We start from the raw sequence: 21,598 nt of genomic DNA on the forward strand, positions 1-21,598 counted from the left end.
AGAGCCACCCACAGACCAAAGTAGGGAAAACAATTTATTTAACATGCAGCAGGACAAATGCATTTGAGATGTATTTACAGTAACGGCTGTTCGGTATGAAGCAGGAACCTCAACCTACAGACAAGGGACATTCATAGTTTAATTTCCAAAGCTTGTAACAATGCATTTCCACGCAGCAAGACTATGGCATCCTTCCATTTGGCTTTACAGCACAGGCAATGCACTGCTGTTAACACTGAGAACAAAGCCATTCTGCAGAAAGCACTTGTGCTCTTCTGACTTCCTCAAAGTCACAGTGAGATTCACGTGTAGGCATCTAAAGCAGTGAAACCTGCTTCCTCAGGACACACTACAGCACCTGGGCAGATTTAAGTGACCTAAACACTATCCCTATGCCTACTGTGTCTAAAGTGCTGGCAAGAGCTTGTCTGAGGCAGAAAGAGATCTCTTTGTCCCCCATCCTAGTCCATCAGTTTAAAATTGCTGCTTTCTTTAACAATCTCAAAGATGGAACCATCCTTCTTGCCTGCCTTCTCTGTCAGGGAGCTGACAAGGCTGTGGTCCTCGTGAGCTTCAGACCAGGAAATTACAGCAAGATCCTCGGCCAAGCTTTGATTCCTCCTTCTACAACTGCCTGGTGCCTTTGATTAAAGCCTCAGGCCTTTGAATCTGCTGAGTTTTTCACCTCTAATGATTTTTAGTTCTTATCACAGTAATGAAAATATAAATAACTCCAAGCTGTATTTGCAATAATGGGTTTTACAGCCTCCATTAATTCCAGCAGCACTTTCTCTGGAGTTTTCTTCCTATAACAGCAGGGGTCTCCTCCTGTGTACACATTTTCTCAGCACTTTAGGTGACTGCTCCCATCCACAGTGTAAGAGCTGATGTTCAACAGCACTGCCAGAAATGCTGAGCTAAGGACCTGCCCTGTGTTTTTGTCAATGGATGTTAAAAAAAAAAAAAAAAAAGAAAAACAAACAATAAAACCAACGTTCAGCTAAAACAGTCTGTCTCAAAGCTAGCTGAGGCACTACTCGAGACTGGAAATTGAAGAGGAGGAAGGGACTGCTGGAATCAAGTTTCACTAATTTCAACCTAGTTTGTGTGACTGCACCTGGAGGGCTCAGCTCCTCTGCCCCATTAGCACAGAACACTGACGTCCGGTAAAACTGCTTTCCACCTTGTGGAGATGATTGCACTTAGCCACTTCATAGAGGGAACAAATAAAACGGGGCATTAAGCCCAGCACATGCACCAGCACAGCCCAGTGGAGCCTTCTTTCCTTTCACTGCCTGCTTGGTTCTGTTCAGCCATCCTAGAGCTCTACTATTTACATCGTGTGTTTCACCGTACTCCTCTCAGTACAACCCCATAATACTGCCTGCATGAGGGCACCCGAGGGGCACCTCCCCTTATCCCTGGATTCAGTCACTGCGCCTGCTGAGCGGCTGTAAGGACACTTCTGCACCCCAGGTGCTGTCCTCCACCAACACTGACAACCGCTTCCCAGCCCCATGGGCGCACCTCCTCCCCGCACGTCTCCTCTCCTCCCCTCGCTATGGAATGCAATGAGGGCAGAAAAACAACCGGTGTAGCCATTTGCATACAAAACAGCCCCAGCTGCCCAAAATGGGTACAAGAGGCAGGCAGCTAGCACTATAAAATAAATATCTTAACTAAAGGTACGCAACACAGAGCTGGGGCCTGCTTACATCGACTGTCGGGAACGAAGCAGAGGAGGGGGAGGAAGGGAGCTAAGTGCCATTTCAGTGTACAAAAGAAGCGTTCCCTCACGGAGCCAGCATTATTGCTTCACATGCTTAGCGGGTCCAGTCTGGCACTGAGGCGGTAGAAGTCCAAGGGAGGGCACGTGTAAGGGCTCTGCACTGAGAAAGCTCAAGGTGGCATCATTACCCCACCAGCCTGTAGGTATCTCTGGACAGCAGTACAGGAACACGCCAACTAAATCCCCTTCTGTTGACAGGTCTCCCCTCAAAATACAATAACTTCAAGTTTAACAGAGTGGAAGATAGAACCAGATTCACCCAGAGGCCAAGATAAAAGCAACCAGCACTGGCTGCCTCTCAGTTCATGCTTGGCAAAAATGTCCCAGGACCCCTTCAGCGTGGGGTAAAACATTCTGGACTAAAGCTACAAGCAGAGTGGTCAGGACATGTAAACAAAGCTGAACATCACCAGTGGATAGCATGTGTGTCCCTCCCCACGTCACATTCATTCCAGTCCTGTGGGATCCTTTCCTGGTCCTGTCACAGAGTCTCTGGCAGTGTCCTAAGGTCATAGATTCCCCCACTGCTCTACTGGGGGAAACTGATCCACTTCGCCAACCTCTGTGCTGGGCTGGTCTCCCAGTGTGAAGGACAGTCTGTACCTCAGCCTCACCTTCTCCTGCAGGGAAGACAAAAAACAAGAGCAATGTGAGAATAGCCTCAGTTGCTCCTGAGCAAAACATTTCACCGCTACAGCTCTACAGAAATTACACCAGTTGTACTGCACGTAGCAGGGAAAAGAGGGCTATGGTATGTTCATGGCTTACTTCAGCTACTTAGCAAACCTGAGTTATTTACGTTACAGTTTTTAAAACACATAAGCTTTATTGATTATCATGAAACAGTAGGAGAAAAGCACAAATGATCTGCACTAATAGTTTGATGTACGTGTAGCCAGCACTCATCGCTCAGCTGCTCTCCAGTGAGCCTGAAGAATGCTGCTGGAGTAGTGCACATCATGTACAGGAAGATAAAACAGTTCCTGCTCTGCAAAATTCCCAGTAAGCAGTAACCAGTGGTGGAAACAGTCTTTCAGAGAGGGTATCTCCTTGTGCTTCACAAAGTGAAACCTTCAACAATACACCAAACCCCTCTGATGCTTACCCTTTTGGATCTTGTAGCTTTCAGCTGATACCTTAAAGACATTTTGGCTGTAATTCTCAACTAGTAACATCTAGATTTGTCAAAGAATTAGAAACTACTACAGTACATGGCTTTGAGCTTTATGGAGCAGGTTACTTAAATGACTAACTCCAGTAGGGGTTTCCACAGCTATTCAGGTATTCCTAGCACAATGAGCAGACAGGAAAGTGTTAATGACATTTCACTGGTCACAGGTACCTCTCATAACATGCCAAAGGGAAGGAACGTGATCTGACATTAATTAGCCTGTTTGTTCAGTTCTGGCAGGCTGTATATAGCCTCAACACCACAGAAGTATTCTTACAGCACCACCTAATTTCACATCACACTAATTATCACCAAAGCAGAGCACTTCCAGCGCACAAGGAAATTAAGACAAGCTCTTGATGCAGCTCTGATTGTTCCCCCTTGAAGTTGACCCTTATTTGACTGTTGCCCTTCTGCTGGGAGAAATATGCAGGGTCTTCTCACCTCTTTCCTTGCTGAAAAAGTCTGTGGGATAAGAGACTATGTACAGGCTCACTCTAGCCTTTAATTGGAACGCCACTGATCTGATGCTGCACTGACCACCTCTGGAGAGCAACTTAAGAAATAACAGCTGCATTTGCACAGAGGTTTGGTCCAAACTCCCTGAAGAATTCAGCTTACATCAATTTTTGCTGAAAAGGACAGGAAAAATCCCATTCCATTACAGTCTGCCCCTCTCACCTTTGTAGGATTTGCCAGAAGCATGACTTGGGTGATGGCAGCAGGTGGCTGGATGGGATTGAATGGAGACAGCTCTGTGCCAGAGGGTGGTTGTAACTTCACTTTCATGGACTGCAAACAAACAAACAGAAGTGGAACCTCAGGGAGTACCTCTTACCTTGGGGAGGATGGAAGATGTATGCACAGGCTGGGGAGATAACAACAGACATCCAAGCTGAAGGAAATCCATCCACATGTGAGAATGAGGAGACAAGAGCCAGCCCACTTACACAATATAACAGGAACAGGAAGACCAACCAATCAGTCCCAACAAGTCAGCCCAGAGTAAAAGCACTGGTCAGGTGAACACCAACGGCACCTTCCTACCCAAGTGCTCTTATGGCAGAGGCTTTAAACACAAGCATTTTCATGGCAGGCAGATCATAGCTGTCCGGGACAGCTTTCAAAACATGAACCAGCCACCTGGAATTATGTAGGTGCAGTAAGAACCAGAATGGAATGTATTTTCAAATTTAAGGTGTCTTCAAGAAATTCTGATTCTCAAGGACCTCAGGGATGGCTCTATCCACAGAACAGTCTTGTCATTATGCTGTGGGCCATCTTCATAGCCAGACACAGCTGGATTGATTAAAAAAGAAAATATATACTACCTGAAGTTTTAATCTTATCCTATTTAGTGTTTTCTGCCTCTGACAACCACCTTTATGTTCTGGAAGCAGGCAGAGCACTGCCTACAGAAAGGCAGAACCAGGTTGTTGCATCCAAGTCCCTGAGTCCACACCCAGGCCCTCCTGAAAGCGCGGATTCACTCTGCTGTGGGTCCGAACCACATATCCCTACCTTTGGGACTGCAGCCTGCAGCACAATGTTCTTCACAGGAAGTGGTGCTGTGTTCAGCATCGAGACTACCACAACCAGCACATCCGACCGTCCTGGGGGGCACTCCTTGGCAAAATGCAAGAGGATTCGGAAGCCGTTTTTGTCATAGGCCGTCACCGGGAGGGCGCTGCCTGCCACAGAGAGAGCAGAGGAATGCAGGTGTATGCTGCAGAAGACAACCTGATATGTGGCTGGGATTTCTCATCCCTGTCCTCCATTTTATTAGCTTAGTCAGGGAGCTTTGCTTTTAAAAAATGTTCAGAGAACGTTGAAAAACGTGAAGTACTTACTAGGTTTAATGGATTCCAAGGGAACGTGAACATTGGCCAAAGAAATTTCAGGTGCTTTCATGGGACTGCCTTGCTGCTGGAACGATGCTGGCTGGAAGAGAGGGCTCCCTGAGCCAGCAGGGCAGCTGCTTGGGAAAGGCATTGGAGGGGCTCCTGGGGCAGTGACTGGCAGCCCTGCAGGTGCTATTAATGGAGAAGAGGTGGCAGGGGCTGGCAAAGTAACCCCAGGGAACACTGAGGGAGTTGCCATGCCTTGGGTGGCAGTCCTAGAAGACAAAAAACATGGGAAAATTAAGCTGAAAGCAAAGCAGGCATTTCACCACGAACCCAGAGCTAACAGCAAATCACAAGGACAAAACGGGCCTGGAGCCAGTTTGGAGTCTGCAACTCAGTGATGTCTCCTGTAAGAAGCAGGCCTACAAGGAAAGTGGTGTTGGTAGGATTAAGCACTACTAAGTCCAGGTGAAAGCAGAGCCTCACCTTGGCAAAGGTGGGCAAGGCTACGATGGCCAAAGGCCTTTCTACCTTAGCAGCCTAACTTCATGTTGCAGACTTAAATCAGGCAATAGTGCAGCTGTTCTCTACCTGGTAGTGTCTGCATTCCCCTGCTGAAGGTGGAACTCAGTTCGTAAACATCCCAGTCACACGTTTCTACCAAACTAGAGAGTTGAACATCTATCTCTGAGCCCAACACTGCAGCAAGCTTGGTTTTCTAACCACAAAGACAAAGGGAAGTCTAGCAGTTTTAGTTACCCTTTGGCTTCTTCAAGAAGTTGTCCTAACGCATCTATCTTATGTGGCATACTGCTCCCCACAGATGAGCTGAAGTACCCAGGAGCAGCTGGAACAGTCTTGGGAGGCCCCACAGGTGCAGCTGGTCCAGCAGAGAATGCAAATGGTGCGGAGATAGGTGCAGGGATGCTGGAAGCAGTCTGAGAGGCTGTGAAAGCAGAAGGCAGCGGCACTGACGTTCCACATGTGGTCTGGGATGTGTGATGGAGAAGAGGGTTCCCTGCAGGGTTGCAAGCAACAGTCACCGTCTTCGGATTAAAGAAATCCAGGTCCAATTGGTCGTTCTGCAAGAGAAGACAAGTACATGCTCTAACTCACTGCTGTCCCCTGTTGTAGAGGTGGCACTGTTACAGAGGGAGAGAGATTTACCGCAAAAACAGGTGGTGGGTGGCAAGCAGCAAAGTCTGCGGCCTATGTCAGGACTACATCTGATCTGTAATTTAAGCAAAGGAAGTGCTAACATCATGGGGGACAGACTGGAAACTGAGACAGCCACACTCAGGGGTATTTACTCTGTTCAGACACAGCTATCCCAGATCTTGGGACCAAGCCAGACTTCCCCTCCGGAACAGCCGCCCCTCCGCTCGTGTGTGTGATCATTCTTCTCCAAGGTGACAAAGTGTGTCTTGAGACCTCCCACACTAGCACGCCTCCCTCCCTTCCCTTGAGAAATTCCCTCCTTTGTACCTCAAACATGCTCCACTGGCTGTTTTCTGATGTCTCCTTCACTGCTGCAGGGGCTGGGTCATTCAGGCCTAAAAGGAAAAATAACAAATAGGTTACTGGAGCGGAAAATGAGTTAGGTGTCATCACTTGGAAGTTGTTTCAGAACGAAACTACTTGATTCAGCCCTGCAAGAGACCAAAAGTCTAGTGAAAAACTGAAATGCATTGCAAGTCTGTGATGATGAAAAGGGACCAACAGCACCAGCAGCCAACATCCTGCACACGGCCCCCCTAATTCATCCCGATTTTGATTTATGGCATCTCCTGCTATTCAGATCCGGGCTTCACAGGCAGGAATTCTGCAGGCTCCTACCAAGCAGTTCCTCTAGGGCACCTTGCTCTTTAGCAGAGCCATGAAGTCAGCAGTGAAATCAGCACCAATGCCTATGCACCTGCAGAGATCAGACTGTAATCACACACAAGGGTTATTTCATTTGCTGCCTACTCTGGGAACACCGGAGTTTAACACTGATTCATGGATCAGTTCTTCTATTCAGGATGATTCAAGGGAGTGTCTCAAATCCTCTGGACTCCTCTAGAAATAACAGATCTGAAGACACGCAGGACTGAGCAGAATCCAAGCAAGGAAAGATATCCCAATATAAATATTTAGGGAATAGCACAGGTTACTGTTCCCAACTGCACCATCTCAATCGCCAACCTCTCTCAACCATCCCTCAAACTCTACCTACCAAGGTCCAGGACAGCCCTAAGGGCTCACTAAGTAAACTTACTGGAGGAGACAAGAGCAGGAAGAATCTGGTGTGGCCAAAATCAAAGGCATCTCATGCTCCTCAACCTCATGCTGGAGGAAGTAAGTGGACTTTTAGAAGCATGAATTGAGCAACCCTTTTCTGGGCCCCTCAGCGTCTTCTTACCTAAGCACAGAAGCTCCTCATCCAGCAAGGAAAGGGAGTTGGCAGTGCTGCTCTGCTGAGCAGGTGCAGCTTCCACTTGGCTCAAGGAACTGCTCCGCAACTGCGCAAACGTCTGTGGAGGAGGTGGGAGGATGGGGATCTCTGCTGGGGCCGGGGCTGCCGGGGGGGCTGGCGTCAGGGTGGTGGGCGGCATCGGAGGCGGCGGCGTGCCGGAGACATCCAATCCAGCAAGGTCAATGAGGGTGTTGAGGTTACTCGTGGAGTTACTCCCTGCAGCAGACAGAAGAGCACTACTAGGAAAGAAGGCAAAAGGCTCCGAGCAAGCACATCATATGGAAGAAATCAGCGAGATGGTTTAGGTAACGCGGATTCCCCCCTCAGTCGTGGCTTACTGCTCTTTATAAATGAAGGAGAAAGCCCTCACACTGTCCAGCTAACCATTTGCTGACCACAAGTTAAGTAATCAACCCAGATACTTAGGAAATTAATATCTGAAAAGCAACACCTGCTCTTTCCCCAGCACTTCTTGTAGTCTTTTCAAAATCTTTTGAGCTCAGATCAGACCCTGGGAGATCCTCCAGAACTAAGGCTACCAGAAAGCTGGAGTCAAGGAAAACATATGCAGTCTGGATCTAGAATCCCCTTCATATTTAGGACAGTCTTGTTGCAATAGGATGCTGTCAGACAACATTATGCATTTCCTCTATTGCTCTTCATGCAGAAATGTTGAAGTAACTCCCAAGTGGCAATCCTGCCACACACAACACGTCCACTTTACATTTCAGCTTCACCTTTGAAATCCCTGGACAACTGGCCTAAATGCACAAATGGAACTGCTGGCAAAACCAGGATAGGACCCCTGGCCTGGCTCCCGCCCTCCCCCTCTTGTCCTTCTCATGAAGTTGTTCTCTTCTTACATGTCACCATTAAGAGGTAGAACAAACGCGAAGACAAATGTATGAGAACTTCAGGCACACAAACTGTTTGGATGCTGGTTTGCTACTAATATTATCAGACATTACAATTACAAACAACCACCAATGGAAAATGCAAAGCTGTAGCACTGTAGCCCATGTCCATAATTGTTTATCCACTGCCTGGGAGCTGCCTCGTTCCCCTCTTATTCACAAAGTCTTGGCCAAAGGAACCATCAATAGCCTACTTTATCACAATTAATTGGAAACCCCGTCTGGAAGACAAAATTGTAGGATTCAAAATGAAACAGTTGGCTTCCCAGTAATTTACCTTCCACTGCTGACGTCACAGGGAGATCCACTTCACCATTGATCACTTGCCCCTCTATTATTTTTTTATAGGAATTTATCACACGGGATAAGTTGTCACTGGCCTGCAGAATATCCCCTACAGGCAAGAGAGACAAAAACAACCTCCAAGACTTTAGTCACTAATGCTGACAGTATTCATTTAACAGCTAAATAATTAGCAAGAAAAAACACAGTTATTTATCTATGAGTTCCATTATTCTGTCTGCCATGCTTCTCTAAGCAAGACCCTGACCTTTCTAGGTCCATATACGTTACAGTTATGATGAAAATGACTCCAAGGCTTTGTTCTCCACAGTAACTCCCTTCCCCTTCCAAAGCAGCAGCTGTTCCACATCATCTCCCCCAGCCTCCTCCTATAACGCCAATTCCTTGCATGAACGTAAATGATAAGCATAACGAGCAAGGATCTTGTTTTTTTGCTCAAAGCAAAGCACATCCACAGAGGCATCTTTACAGCAGCTGTTCCCTTGCTGAACCCTCGCACAGTCACAGGTCACAACTGTACTTAAAATGGAGAAGTGTAGCTTCTTTTACCCAAGCTGCTGTCATTATCCTCTGTCTCACTGGCTAGCTTGAACAGCGTCCGTCTTTTGGTTTCACACCTTTCGTAGAGCTCCTGGGAAGAGAGATTAGGACAGAGGGTCTTATCAGCCAGGAGCCACTGTCAGCAACACCAGTCAGCACAATGACTGCCCAGGCATTCTGTGGAAAGCCCAGGACAGAGCAGCCAGCTTCCCTTGAGCTGGACAGGCTAGTGTAGAAGGACAGCCAAGATCCCCTGTCCCTACCCTATTAACAGAACTGAGAAGTGTTACCCCACTGTGAGAGCCCAGTCTGCATTTTCAACATGACACCTCTCAGTCCTCCCTCACATCAGCATTTTCAGCCTATTCTAGTCCATAATGGGATTTTTGTTCCTTGTGTTACAGCTGTCCCTAAAAGCACAAGAAAGCAGAATTCTTCAGCCTCTACTCAGTCTGCAACCACACAGAAGAAAGGTGACAAGAAAGAAACATTTCACAGAAATAAACCATTTTCTTAAGCTTCATACCATTGTTTCACAACCTTGTTGTTAAACAAAAGTATAATTTTAAATTTTAAAACTACATGAAGTGCAACTCTTCAAGGCTCTGAGCCTATCCAACCACCCCCATGTAACTGACTGCAGCAGTTGCAAAGAAGCTGACTTTATCTCAATAAAAAGAGGGCTGAGGGAAGCCTCTGTTTGAGATAAAAAGCTATAAACAGTTAAAACGGATCAACTAGTGGTATAAGCATTTCTCCCCAAGCTCATTTAAAGAATCTTTGTGGCTCCCTGAGTTAGACAGACCAGCATGGGGGACTGAATATGTGGCTCAGCCCAACAGACAAGCCCAAACATTTGTGTTTGTATAACGATTTCAGTACACTGCTCTACCATTTTTCTAAATTGAAGAACTGTGCAACTTCAAATAGCTTCCAAAAAAATTGGTTCTGATATCAAACATTTCATGCTCCATGTCTGGAATATCTAAAAGAACCTAATTCAGCACAAACACTGACACTCTGATGTCTGTTTTAATTTTCATCTTCCTGACATTCTCCCAACCCTGTAATGCCAGCTACATAGGAGGACGTATTTTCTGCCCCCATAGGCCTTTGGTTTATCCTGCTCTGAGGATATGCTCTGAAGGACAATTACTATCCACAACCACTATGCTCTAATGGTACCAAGAATTAGAAATTGCAGCTTCTCAGTTCTGCTACACTGCATCTATGGAGAACAGCTGTACCTGACTTCAAAAATGTGCAAAAGAGCTATTACCCACTATCCTTGTAAGGCACTGAGTCCTTTGGTGAAAAGTATTAAAAATATGGTTATTTTCTTGCCTGCTGTTTCCAATGACAGCTCTTGTTTCTTGGCACTGCTCTCCATTTTATTGCACTATAATTCTTTGCAAAATTCAGTGAAATCTGAACAAGAAGAAAAAAGGACCGACTGCAGTATTTCTGGGAAGCAGCAGCTCAGACCCACCTTCATGAGCTCTCTGTCTGCCTCTGATGACTCCTCTTTGCTGTAATGTACCAACATCTCATTCAGCAGTTTTACGTTGTTATTTACTTCTTCCAGCGTGTGCATGCGTTTTGTGACTTTTTGAATCCGAGCCTCATCCTTCAGGGTGTAAACAGAGACATGAAAAGTGAGTTTTCCTGTAAAGGTCCACAGCATCACAACAGCAGGTATCATTTGAAAATCATGTAAAATGCTCTCTATTTAAAGCTGAGCTAAAAAGGAAAAAAAAAAAAAAACACACCAAAACACCACCACCACACCACTCTCCATTCATGTGAAGCTTTGTTTATTTGATCATCTTTTCACTACCATTTTGAAAAACTAGAAAACTCTGTATTCCCAAAAAGTCTCATTAAATAAATTTTAATTTATAATTATACTACTAAAAATAGAAGTGTTCAAAACACCATGTTCCCAAAAGTCCCTTTTTGACCTTTTCAGATTATTTTTTTTTGGTATGTGAGTTTGTTGTTATTGTTCCTTGTTGACATTTTATGAAAAAAAGATGTGTTTGAAACAAAGGATTTACTAGAAACAACCAGCACACTCGGGTAGAAAATATCCACCCATCTCTGATTTGAGATTCCAACTAAAGATGTAGGAGACTCTGCCCTGGGGACAGGAGAAGCTTGAATGGAAATATTTTGGAAACCTATACATTCTTTTCCGTCTAGGAGCTATACTTTTTTTTGCCAGAATCACACTGAGTCATTTCCTGGACTCCAGGGTTTCTAATGCCTGCCATGGGTGGATGCATCACAGCTCCACAAACAGGAAGGTGTTTCCATGAGGCTGCTTGTGAGAAGACCCAGTCTGATGACTCAGTTCTCGGTAACCAGGGGCAGTACAGAACTGCTGCCACCAAACCCTGATGTGGAAAAGCATCTCAAGCAACAAGAACGCAGTTAATTTCAACACAGCATTCAATCCTTGCCCCTTCTTGCCCTGTCTCATCAGGGACACCAACCGCAGACATTTCTGTGATACAAATATCTCCCGGTTGTGAGCTAGAGTCAAAATTACCAACACATTCATTTAACGCAGCCCTGCTAAGTCATCTGACAGCATCCTTTTATGCCGAATTGCCTGGATTAGATGCAAGGTTTTTTTAAGTTTTAAGAAAACAAGAAGAGGTTGGTCATTACTGATGGTCAGTTTCATTCAGTCCCCACAATTTAACTAAGGAATATACCAACACAAATGCTCCTGAAGCCTAAGAAACCAAGGTTCTGCTATACACGTGATCCTAAAGCTCTCCACCGATGTAGGGTTAAATTGCTTAAAACCTGCAAAGCAGACCACTGATTGGGACCAATCACTTACAGGAAGTTCTTACCTCTTTTACCATGGATTTTATAAGCTTGTTTGCCTCTTGTAAATCATCTGGGTTTTTGCTTTTCAGCAGTTTGGCCAGAAGCTGTAAGACAAGACGATGATATTCAGGAAACAAAGACTCTTGGGAAAACAGAAGCAGCAAGAAAAATTTAGTGGAACAGTTCAGGGAAAAACATATATAGACCACTTTACAAAGCCAGGAATCATTTTTGGGTTTGTTGTTTTCCATGAGTTGTTACATTATTGCTTCTGCACAGGACCTGTACTGTCATACTGCAGAGACTTGACACTGGGCAATTACTCCTCCTGTACACGATTTTTGGCAATGTGTCTGAAACATTTTCTGCCTTCTAGTATTGCAGCAGGATGGCACTATAACAACAAATAACTACATAATCATAACGCAGACAAGTCTTCACTTGGATTTCAGGTTAGGTACGTAGACAAAGCAGTCATATTTAAACCAATGAGTTCTTTGAAAGTACAGACCACTTCTCCAGAAATAAAAGCTGTATTAGCGTACTTTCCTTCCTTATTCCAAACGTGCATTAAGCAATTGCTTTTTATCAGTAATTATGATAAAAATCTTCACTATACCTTGGATTTCTCCTCATCATCAAACACAGGATTTTTGGGACGAGGCGGTGGAGAAGGAATCAAGGTTTTGTCCGCAGGAATCACAGGATCAAACATAACAATCCCTGAAAGCAGAAGGCAACCCACATGGATTTGCAGTGCAGTCCCACCATGCCGTGCATCCTGTTATTCACATGCTGCTGTCAAAGTGAACAAGCTGCCAATCTGTGCACCGATACTAGCACACTGTTCCAATACACAATACAGCATCAAAATCACTGAGCATGCTAGCCAAACAAAGAACGCCTTCTTTGATAAAGGACAAAACCCCAGCAACTGTGTTGCCAGGTCCATACTGCTCCTCTAAGAGCTCAGTATAACCAGTAGCTCCCCACTATTTGTCTTTTCCCCTTTCACATTAGCTTCTGAGCCACTACGCAAAGTCCCAGACAACCTACCTTTGTGCAAACTCAAGGGCATGACATCTCTTTGTAAAAATGAGCTGAGCAGGAAAGCAGACAGCAATGCAGGATGGGGTGATGAGCAGACTCCTAACCATGAGTGGGGAAACAGCCAGTTTTCCTGCTTGTTCCATTGCCAAACCCTAGATTTGTGCTCTACCCCCAGGAGCTTTCCCAGAACCCTTTTTTCTTTTTCCCGTTTGAAGCCACATGCTTCTCTACCACGTGTTTTTCACTTTGCCTATGCAAGACATTTGTATCAGTTTAAAAGGTACAACTGTAAAGTGATCTGGTCAACACAACACAAAAAGCTACATGGATGCTCTTATTTGACTTTAAATTGTCCTTAAATCATTTAAAACTAGTTCCAGAGAAAAATAATCAAAATAAAACCCTACAAATCAAAACCAAAAGCATTTGCAAGGTGTTTCACTAATCTAGTTTAAAAAAATAAAAGACCGACCCAACCCAGCCCACAGTGTAACAACTAGCTTTCCCAAAGACTCGGAACTTCTCCCTTGTTCCATCTCCTCTCAGTTTGCCTTGACTTCATCTAATTAGAAGTTGTTTGTTGTGTGACTCTCCTGCTTACAAGCACAGGCTGAAGAGAATGTGTGAAGGAGCAGCTGACTTCCTACCTTGTCGCTTCAGCATGTAGTAGGCATCCTTGATTTTGGATTCTTCTGGCAGTGCCACTGTCCAGCTATACAGCAATTCAATCACTTTGGTCTTCACCTTTTCTGAGACCCGATCTCCCAGGTACTAAAAATGTGGAAAAAAAAAAAAAAAAAAGATGGAAATTCTCCACATTCTTCATTTCTTTTTAAGAATAAAGCCCACACACAGAGAACGGGAGTTCAGTGATATACATTAAGAGGTGTATAATCCAAGATCTAAGGTGCGATGCTAAAAGGAAAAAGTGCTCAAATATATCTGAATTAACAGCAAAGGCTTTGTGACTATCTTCAACAAAAGAAAGAGCAGATAGTCTGTTAGTTTCAAAGTGTTGCTATTTAAAAATTATAGCAATAGAGATACCAGCCCCCTGCAGTGTCTTATAGGAAAGAACCTTGGAATACTTCACTGTATTAATCATGTCTTGGGGTGCTTCTATCTATTTGTCACCGCATTAAGCTGATCACGGATATTGAGGGACTTGCCCAGGCACTCTTTACAGCAAGTCAGCAGCAAGGTGAGGATTACAACTCTGTGGTGTTGCCGTATCTCATGTTCTAATTTCAGTATCACATCTCTCCTCCAGTGATGCTGGCATGTCCCCCCACCAATCCCATCCCAATAAAAACAAAACAAACAAAGAAAACAACCAGCCACCACTTAACCATTTTAAAATGGTGGCTTAAAACCCCTTGTGTTACATGAAGCATTGTAACAGTACAAGGGCTGTGTATCAACAGTAAATAGGCAAAGCATACTGAGAAAAATAGTGGGAAGAGCACAAAAAAGTTAACTAACAAATGTTCTTTGAATGTTTGCTAATAAATGCAATAAGGCAGACAGAGCACTGGAAACATTCTGGATGTTGCCTTTAGCTTATGGAGGCCAGACAAAGAATAAATAAAATAGTAAGGCTCAGGGACTAACCTTTGGGGACACAACCTTTATTAACTCATTCAAAAAGCGAAACTTTCCTACTTCATTATGAAATCTTCTCCCGCAATTCTTCATACAGGCTTCCAGCACCTGCATTCAAGTAACAGAAATAGGAGCTGAAACAAACACCAAAACCCTACAATAACAGCTTAGATGTGTCCAACTTATAGGAGAGCTGAAGGACCCACGTCAGTGAGACACAGATTCCTGCTCTGGGACAGAGGCACAAATCCCTTGTCTTTAGGAGTGCTGCACCAGGACAGGCTGCTCGCCCACTCCCAGCGATGTGGGTATGGGTCAGTTACTCCCTGTTAGGGCTCACAACAACAAACACAAGTCTTACCCGAGGATAACAAATGAAAGCAGCTGAAACACAGAGTTATTTCCAACTGCTTTGTTGCTAATGCACAATCTGGACACTTCAGTTCGGCAGTGTGCCCCCCCTCCCTGTCCACGCCCTCCCAGCAGGGAATTCAGCCCCAAAACTTGCCCCAGCTAACCCCACTGACACACACTGTGCTCCTCTTATACTCTGCATGGAAAATGTCAAATGATATATAGCTGGATTTAAGAGAAGGGTCAAGGACTACCTACTGTCAAGGCTTGGACTGCCTCCCATTCCTGCGGCGACTGGATCTTGTGAGCCAGGAGTCTCACAGCTATCTGTGGCCTGAAACAAAGCAGGTGCCCATTACAATGCAGGGGAACATACTGAGGGATTTTCAGGCTTTCAAGAATTCTACTGTTTAAATGAGATCTTTCACATGATTAAGACATTAGTACTTTTCATGTTTTCATCAGTGTACAGAGACTAACAAATCTTCAAGGTATCTTTGTAAGCCTGGCTGTTTGCATGTATAAAAGGAAGCAGGGCTGGTCTTCTAAGCCAGCAATTCCAGATTTGTCCTTGGGATGGGCCAAACAACTCCCAGTACAGTCCCCAGCCCAGGAAATCACATCACTTCTCATGAATTAGTTTCCTTTTCCAAAAGAAAACACTTCTTCCTTCGCTCACAGGAATGCTGTGACCGGGAGGTTTGTACAGATTTTACATGAAGACCCATCAAGCACTGAAAGTTCTAACCCTGTTTTACAGACTGAAAAACAGGATGAGTTTGCCTGGGTAAGAACCATGCAGCTGCAGAAGTTGACATGAGGCAGATTCAGGATTCATATTTTCCTAGTACTCAGTCTGTGGATAAACCTTCCCTTTGCAGAAGGGAAACCAAACCTCACAGCACCTTGTTTCATTTGCAGCCAGATCCTCCTTGTGATATCAGTATATGTAAGAAAATAAAAACTTCGATAATTAAATGTCATATTTTAAACTGTGCATGTTAAATTACTAAGTCTAACGTGGTTTGGGACACCTACCCTTCAAGCTCTTTGTTGATCTGGTCACAGAATCCAATGATGTATTCCCAGTCTTCTTGCCTGTTAGATGGGTTAGTGGCTTTATCTTCAGCAAGAGAAAGAAAATATGTTACCAAACAAGCAAAAAGGAATGGTATAAAAAGTCATGCATTTCCTAGAGAAAGGCATTTGACATCCGTCGCCAACTATAAAAAAGAAGAAAAATTGACACATGCTGTGTCTGGTCAGGGGAAAGGGTGTTTCCAAGTTGATGCATCCAAATATCCAGCAAGAATCACAGCTTTCCAAAAAGCAGATGCCAAATGTCAAGTACTCAGAAACATGCTTTTTCCGCATTGTAAATGGAAGTACAAGAGAAAGTATTTGAGCTCATTCTGCTTCCCTCTACCTGAAATGCTCTTTCTTGGCTATAACAATAAACTCCTTAAAGGCTAAACCCTCCAATTTTCTATGTAGGAAATTCTTTTTGTATTCCCTGGGAGCTTTGTAGAAGTGAGAGCTGGAAGATCGGATGTTTAGTAGAAGTCCTTTAGCATTGACACTTGTTTTTAGACTGTCAGGTGATTTGTTGGACGCCTTATCATTTCCCCTGGGAACTATGAACTGAAATTTATTATTACACACTGAGTTCTTCTTGCAAGTAATAAACACCACAGCCTGTACGTGAGTAAGGATTCAAATCCTGCATGCTCAAACAGAGACTGATGCTCTACTGCCTGGACTGTGCCAAGCTCCTGATGGATCCTCCCTCAGCCACCGGCATCTCGCTTATTGTACGACTGCAGAATCCTGAGGCTATCACCATCTCTTTTTGTTACGAAAGTATCTTCATGCATTTTACTTCACTGATGGAGCACTGAATTTACAGTAGACAAGATTCCTGCTTTAATCTAATTTTCCAGCTGAGATGACTGGACATGAAGATTTCTTTCTTGTATGGGAAGCAACAGTGCACTGTAGCTAGCTAGGGTCTGGCATTTAAGAAATATTCCTCAAGATTTTAATGGAAATAGACACAGAAAATAATGGATTAGATAGCCAGATAATATAGAGCAGGGGATGAAGTACAGGGAAAAAAAAAAACAAACAACAAAACAAAACAGACAGCACACATGCCTGTACTTCAATCATACAGGAAAGCATAATTAAATAATGCACGTAACATTACAAAGCATCGCTTTTTGTCACCGTTAAAACATATCCTTTTACCCTTCCACAGGCAAATAAAAACAACTGTCAAGTACCTAGGCTCAAAGCTCACTTTCACAGTTTACCTTAGCCCTGCTCCTGCAGCAGTCCTGCAAGGTTTGCTCACGGTTCCCTCCTCACAAAAGAACAGTTGTAAAGCAATTTTGCGCGTTGTTCCGTAGGATGCATCTGTAAAATACTCTGCACCACTGGATCTGCTGCTGACCTGCACAGGACCCTCCATAAGTCAAAGAAGGCAGCCAGGGAAGCCTAACTGTGGGGTGACATCTCACTGTGCCAGCTAAGCTACCAAGCTACTTTTTGAGCTTGAAAGATTCCAAAAAGGCTTACTTTAAAAAGCAGCTGCTACAGAGCCAAGCAACTGCTCAAAACATGAGGCACTTAAGCCTTATTACCACGCTCACAGCTGCTCAATGCCCTGGAAGCATCATGAAAACATGGACGTGTAACAATCCACAGCCTTTTCATGCAAGTCAAATGGCATCGGGCACGGTTTGGTGCTTCAGAGAACCTCTGCTGCTCTGCAGGCCTAGATGAAAGAAATACAGCTCTTGGCTGGAGTTAATGGTATTTATTTAATAAAAACAGGAAGAGCACAAACAGGGAAGGACACTCAACTAAATGAACTCTTTGTTGGTGGCACATCCTGAAATTAGGGGAGAGATCTGGTACAAATGGGAAAATGTAACCAACAGGCCCTTGCCAATATTAGAGACGTTTGGAACAGCTTTAAAATTAAAGATTTCTTGGAATGGCACTGGATTATTTCTCAAGACTCATATTGGATTCAAATTCCTCTTTTTTTGCATCAGAAGCTCTCACATAAAGATAGTAAATCGCCAGGAGAGGGACATTACTGACGGGAGGTTATGTTCCACACAAAGAAACTCCCTATCTTGAACATTCATAAAATCTCCACATGAAGCCCTATTTTGTAAGTTAATGTTCTCGATCAGAAACTTTGCCCTGGCTCTGAAGATTGATGTTTTTTCATGACAACACATTGATTTGTGCAGATACCTTAAGTGACTTGCTTACTGATCTCAGTACAAGCCACGTCAACACAGCATCCCAGTCAAGCTAATTTACCTTGCTTAACCTTTTCAGCATCTCCCCACGTGAAGCTGCATCACGCCTGTGAAGATATAACCTCAAATCCTCTATTTTTATGCAGAAAACTTAAAATGTAGGCAGGAAGCTACTACTGCCCCATAAATAGAGTTCAACCCTTCCAAGAAAGGACTAGTTCCAGGAAGAAGAGTTTGGTACTACAGAATATTAAATCCTTGGCTTCTCTGTTGAAATTGCCAAAACAAGCCCCTTTGGTACCGGTTATGAAGTTTGATTTTGTGGAGATGCTTGTCCACGAGGTCCCATCCTGAAAATCCCATTCACAGTGGCACCCAAGTAAATCTGAATCAGCAGTTTGGAAACCAGTCTGTGCACTAGCTCAGTCCCTTCAGCATCTCTGCCTTTGCTTTATAGGTCCTAAGCGCAGCATTGTCTGAAAGTTGCTTCACACTTGACCTAAGCATCAGAGCCATTCAACATTCATTTGCTCTGCTAAACCCCGAAACACTAATGAGTCAACACTCAGATGCATCATTACATGTGAAACAAAGGTGCTTATTTTCTGTATAGCACAACAACTCTGGAATACAGAGAATATTAATTGGCTGGTAATGAACACTCATTTTCCCAAGTTTACTTCTCTATAGAGATAAGATAAAAGCCATCCCAGCAAAGTGTTTCTCCCTGTCAGGCTTAGCACATGAATTGAGAATGCCTTGTCCAAGCACATCAGAGCCTAACATTCAGATTCTGTCTGTAGCTCAGACAAGCAGAATGCTGACCCATAGTGATCCTAGAGGGAAAAAAAAAAAAAGGAAAATCATCGTATTTTAGCTGCCTCCATCTGTCACATACCTGTACACTGCCCCAGCCTGACATGAATGCGATGCAATAAGCTTCCTTTCGGAAGCAGCAGAACAGGCAGCACTGAAGTTAAAGCATCCTGCTGTGTTTGTACACCTGACGCTGTCTTCTAACCTCCTCTTCTATTTCAATTAACTGCAGAAGAAGAGGCTGCAGACAGGGAGAGAATAGAAGGGATCTCCTTCTCTCACCCCAACTGCCTGAAACAAGACAGGAGATGAAGATGCTAGATCATGGCAGGCTGAAGCACAGATCCTGCTGCAGCATTAGGACATGAGGATGATGTTACTTCATGGGTCTATGACTCCATCTGATGACCAAAAGCCAGGGCAGCCTGGAAGGCTGCATACCACCAGTACAGAAAAAACACTGGCAAGGATTTTCCCATCCTCCTGCGCCTGGGAGGTTGGCTGCACTGCTGACAGTTTTGGCCCTTCCCTTCAATAAGGGTACGGCAGGTGCACACCCTCAAGGTTAGCGTTAGACACCGTACATCTTTTTGATAGTTACAAGACAAATAACCTCAGGAGGGCTGGTGAAAGCACTCAGACACACCAGCCTTTGCACTCTGCCTTCCCGGTCTGCACGACTCCTCCGGTAATTTACGTTTAATAAGTGAACCATGCTTCCTTACACTGGGAGGAGCTGTACAATCACACCAGCACAAACCACCGTAGCAGTGACCAGGCATAAATTTATCATCATAAACAAGAGCAACGCTCAAGCCTTGAAAAAAATGTGCACTGCTCTGCAATCAGGCTCACTGCAACACGGAGCAGGCAGCGCTGCTTATAATAAGGACGGTTTTTGTAACGCTGTGCTCTTAGTGGCAGAGCATCCTACTGCGTGGTCAAGGGAGCTAACTCCTCTCTCAACTTCCACAATTAAAAATAAATAAAAAGCACAAAGCAAAGAGCCAGGAAGCTTTCCAGCCTGCACAGCCTAAAATATCCTTCCTACTCGATATTTTCACACACATGCTGAATTTGGTGAGTCAGTCCTCCTCAGAGGAGGATTAAAAGGAAGGTATGTGGGTGTTCCTTCATGTGTCTCGCTGGCTACAATTAAACAGAAAGATATTGACAAACTGTGGGAGTTCAGAGGAGGAGCAAGAATTATAAGGGGACAGAAGGGATTGATCTAAAATGAGAAGTGAGAGCTGAAAACGTAGTTTAGCCAATAACTACTGTAATGGATGCTGATACCACATATGCATTTAAATTTTATATAAAAATTCAAGGAAGAACAAGAATCATTTCATCCTGTTAGTGGAGGTACAGCTCCAAAAGGGCACCAGATTTCACATCCTGAAGCACTGAGGGGAATGACAGGATTCTGCTCCTTGCACAGCACCCAACTAGTTAGGAACTTTGCTCACCACTGTAATGGAACAAGTAGCTGTTCTAAAAAAAAAAAATTAACAAAATCCAGGTAATAAATTATCAATCTGCAAGACTGCATCCCAGAGGCAGGAGCAGAAGCCCTGCAATTGGAATATATGAAAAAAATGACAGTTCTGATCGATTCCTGCAAGTCCCCTCCAGCCCTGGGCCAGACCCCGCAGCGCTGAGGCTCCGCACAGCCAAAGGGCAGGGAGAGGAAGGCAGCAGGGAGATGCTCGGCAATGGCTGTGAGGTGAACGAGACAATTTGCTTTCTGCCTCTAACGTCTGATGTTCTGTAACACGAAAGAATTTTCCTAAAGCAACGATTTTCAAATATTCCAGCCTGCAGCCTTCCAATGGACGCCCAAAACTCCTGCAAGCGCAGCTAGGCAGAGAGAGCAGCTCGCCTGCTTGAAAAACACGGTTGTATAACACAGGAACGCGATTTATTTCGGAAATTCCTCCAGCCCCGAGCCTCACGGGCACCGCTCAGCCCATCCGCGGCGCTACCAGCGAGCCCGGCGGGGGAAGGAGAAGGGGCAGAGCCTTTGTGGTCACAGCAGCGACAGCTTCGGAGGTGCCGAGCGACCCTGCCCGATGTTTTAAGAATTAAAGCGCCGATCACCGGCCCCCGGCACTGCCGTGCCCACACGGCCACAGCCTCGGGGTCCCCCCCGACCCGCAGCGATGGGCAGGGGCCGGGGCGCTCCCCCGCTGCGGCTCCCGGTGGAAGGCGAGGGAAAGCGGGGCAGGGATGGGGCTGAGAGGGCCGGGAGGGGCCGAGGGGAACCGAGGGGCCCCCGGGGTGCGTGTGAGGGAGCGGGGCCGCGGCTGAGGGGCCGGGCTGGGCGGCGGGCCCCGGCGGTACTCACTCAGCCACGACTCCAGGCTCTCCCCCTCCGCCTCCGCCATGTTGTCGGCCGGGCCCGGCCCGCGGCTCCGCCCCGGCTCCGCGAGAACCGAGCCTCGGAGCCTCCCCGCCGGCTTCAGGCTCCTCCCCGGGCCGCCCACGACCGAGCCCCGTTGCCCCGTTCCCTACCCCGCAGCCGGGGGTCTCGGTGTCCCGGGGTGGGGGCAGAGCGGAGCCCTCCGTGCCCAAGCACCGCGCCCCTCACCCGACGCCCCCATCCACCGCGGCCAGACCCCCCTGAGCCCCCCTCATCCCCTGC

General features: G+C 45.5%; 1 protein-coding gene across 2 annotated transcripts; it reads right to left on the reverse strand.

Moving 5' to 3' along the window:
- Positions 1-21: 21 nt before the first annotated feature.
- GGA3 (golgi associated, gamma adaptin ear containing, ARF binding protein 3) lies at positions 22-21,470 on the reverse strand. Of its 2 annotated transcripts, XM_084492047.1 has the most exons (17): positions 21,302-21,470; positions 15,902-15,986; positions 15,122-15,197; positions 14,519-14,617; positions 13,555-13,678; positions 12,477-12,580; positions 11,881-11,961; positions 10,506-10,643; positions 9,026-9,107; positions 8,451-8,567; positions 7,206-7,475; positions 6,290-6,357; positions 5,564-5,886; positions 4,811-5,076; positions 4,482-4,651; positions 3,642-3,752; positions 22-2,409 (listed from the first exon to the last, which is right to left on the reverse strand). In XM_084492047.1, the coding sequence occupies exons 1-17, from the start codon at positions 21,339-21,341 to the stop codon at positions 2,299-2,301; spliced, it is 2,265 nt and encodes a 754-aa protein (XP_084348173.1). In that variant the 5' UTR covers positions 21,342-21,470; the 3' UTR covers positions 22-2,298. The 2 variants fall into 2 exon arrangements, with proteins under 2 accessions (XP_084348173.1, XP_084348174.1); XM_084492048.1 differs by lacking the exons at positions 15,902-15,986; positions 21,302-21,470 and having other exon boundaries at positions 15,118-15,183.
- Between the last annotated feature and the right edge of the window lie 128 nt (positions 21,471-21,598).

Source organism: Aythya ferina (genome assembly GCF_964211825.1).
Source record: "Aythya ferina genome assembly, chromosome: 18".
Taxonomy (NCBI): domain Eukaryota; kingdom Metazoa; phylum Chordata; class Aves; order Anseriformes; family Anatidae; genus Aythya; species Aythya ferina.

Bases quoted from the DNA above. Each gene is read 5' to 3' on its own strand.
- GGA3 (XM_084492047.1), bottom strand. From the start codon at position 21,341: ATGGCGGAGGCGGAGGGGGAGAGCCTGGAGTCGTGGCTGA. The intron at 13,679-14,518 runs GTTAGTCCCTGA...CCACATTTTTAG, and splicing joins TAAAGGTTGTGTCCCCAAAG to TACCTGGGAGATCGGGTCTC. The intron at 7,476-8,450 runs GTAAATTACTGG...TGTCTGCTGCAG, and splicing joins TGTGACGTCAGCAGTGGAAG to GGAGTAACTCCACGAGTAAC.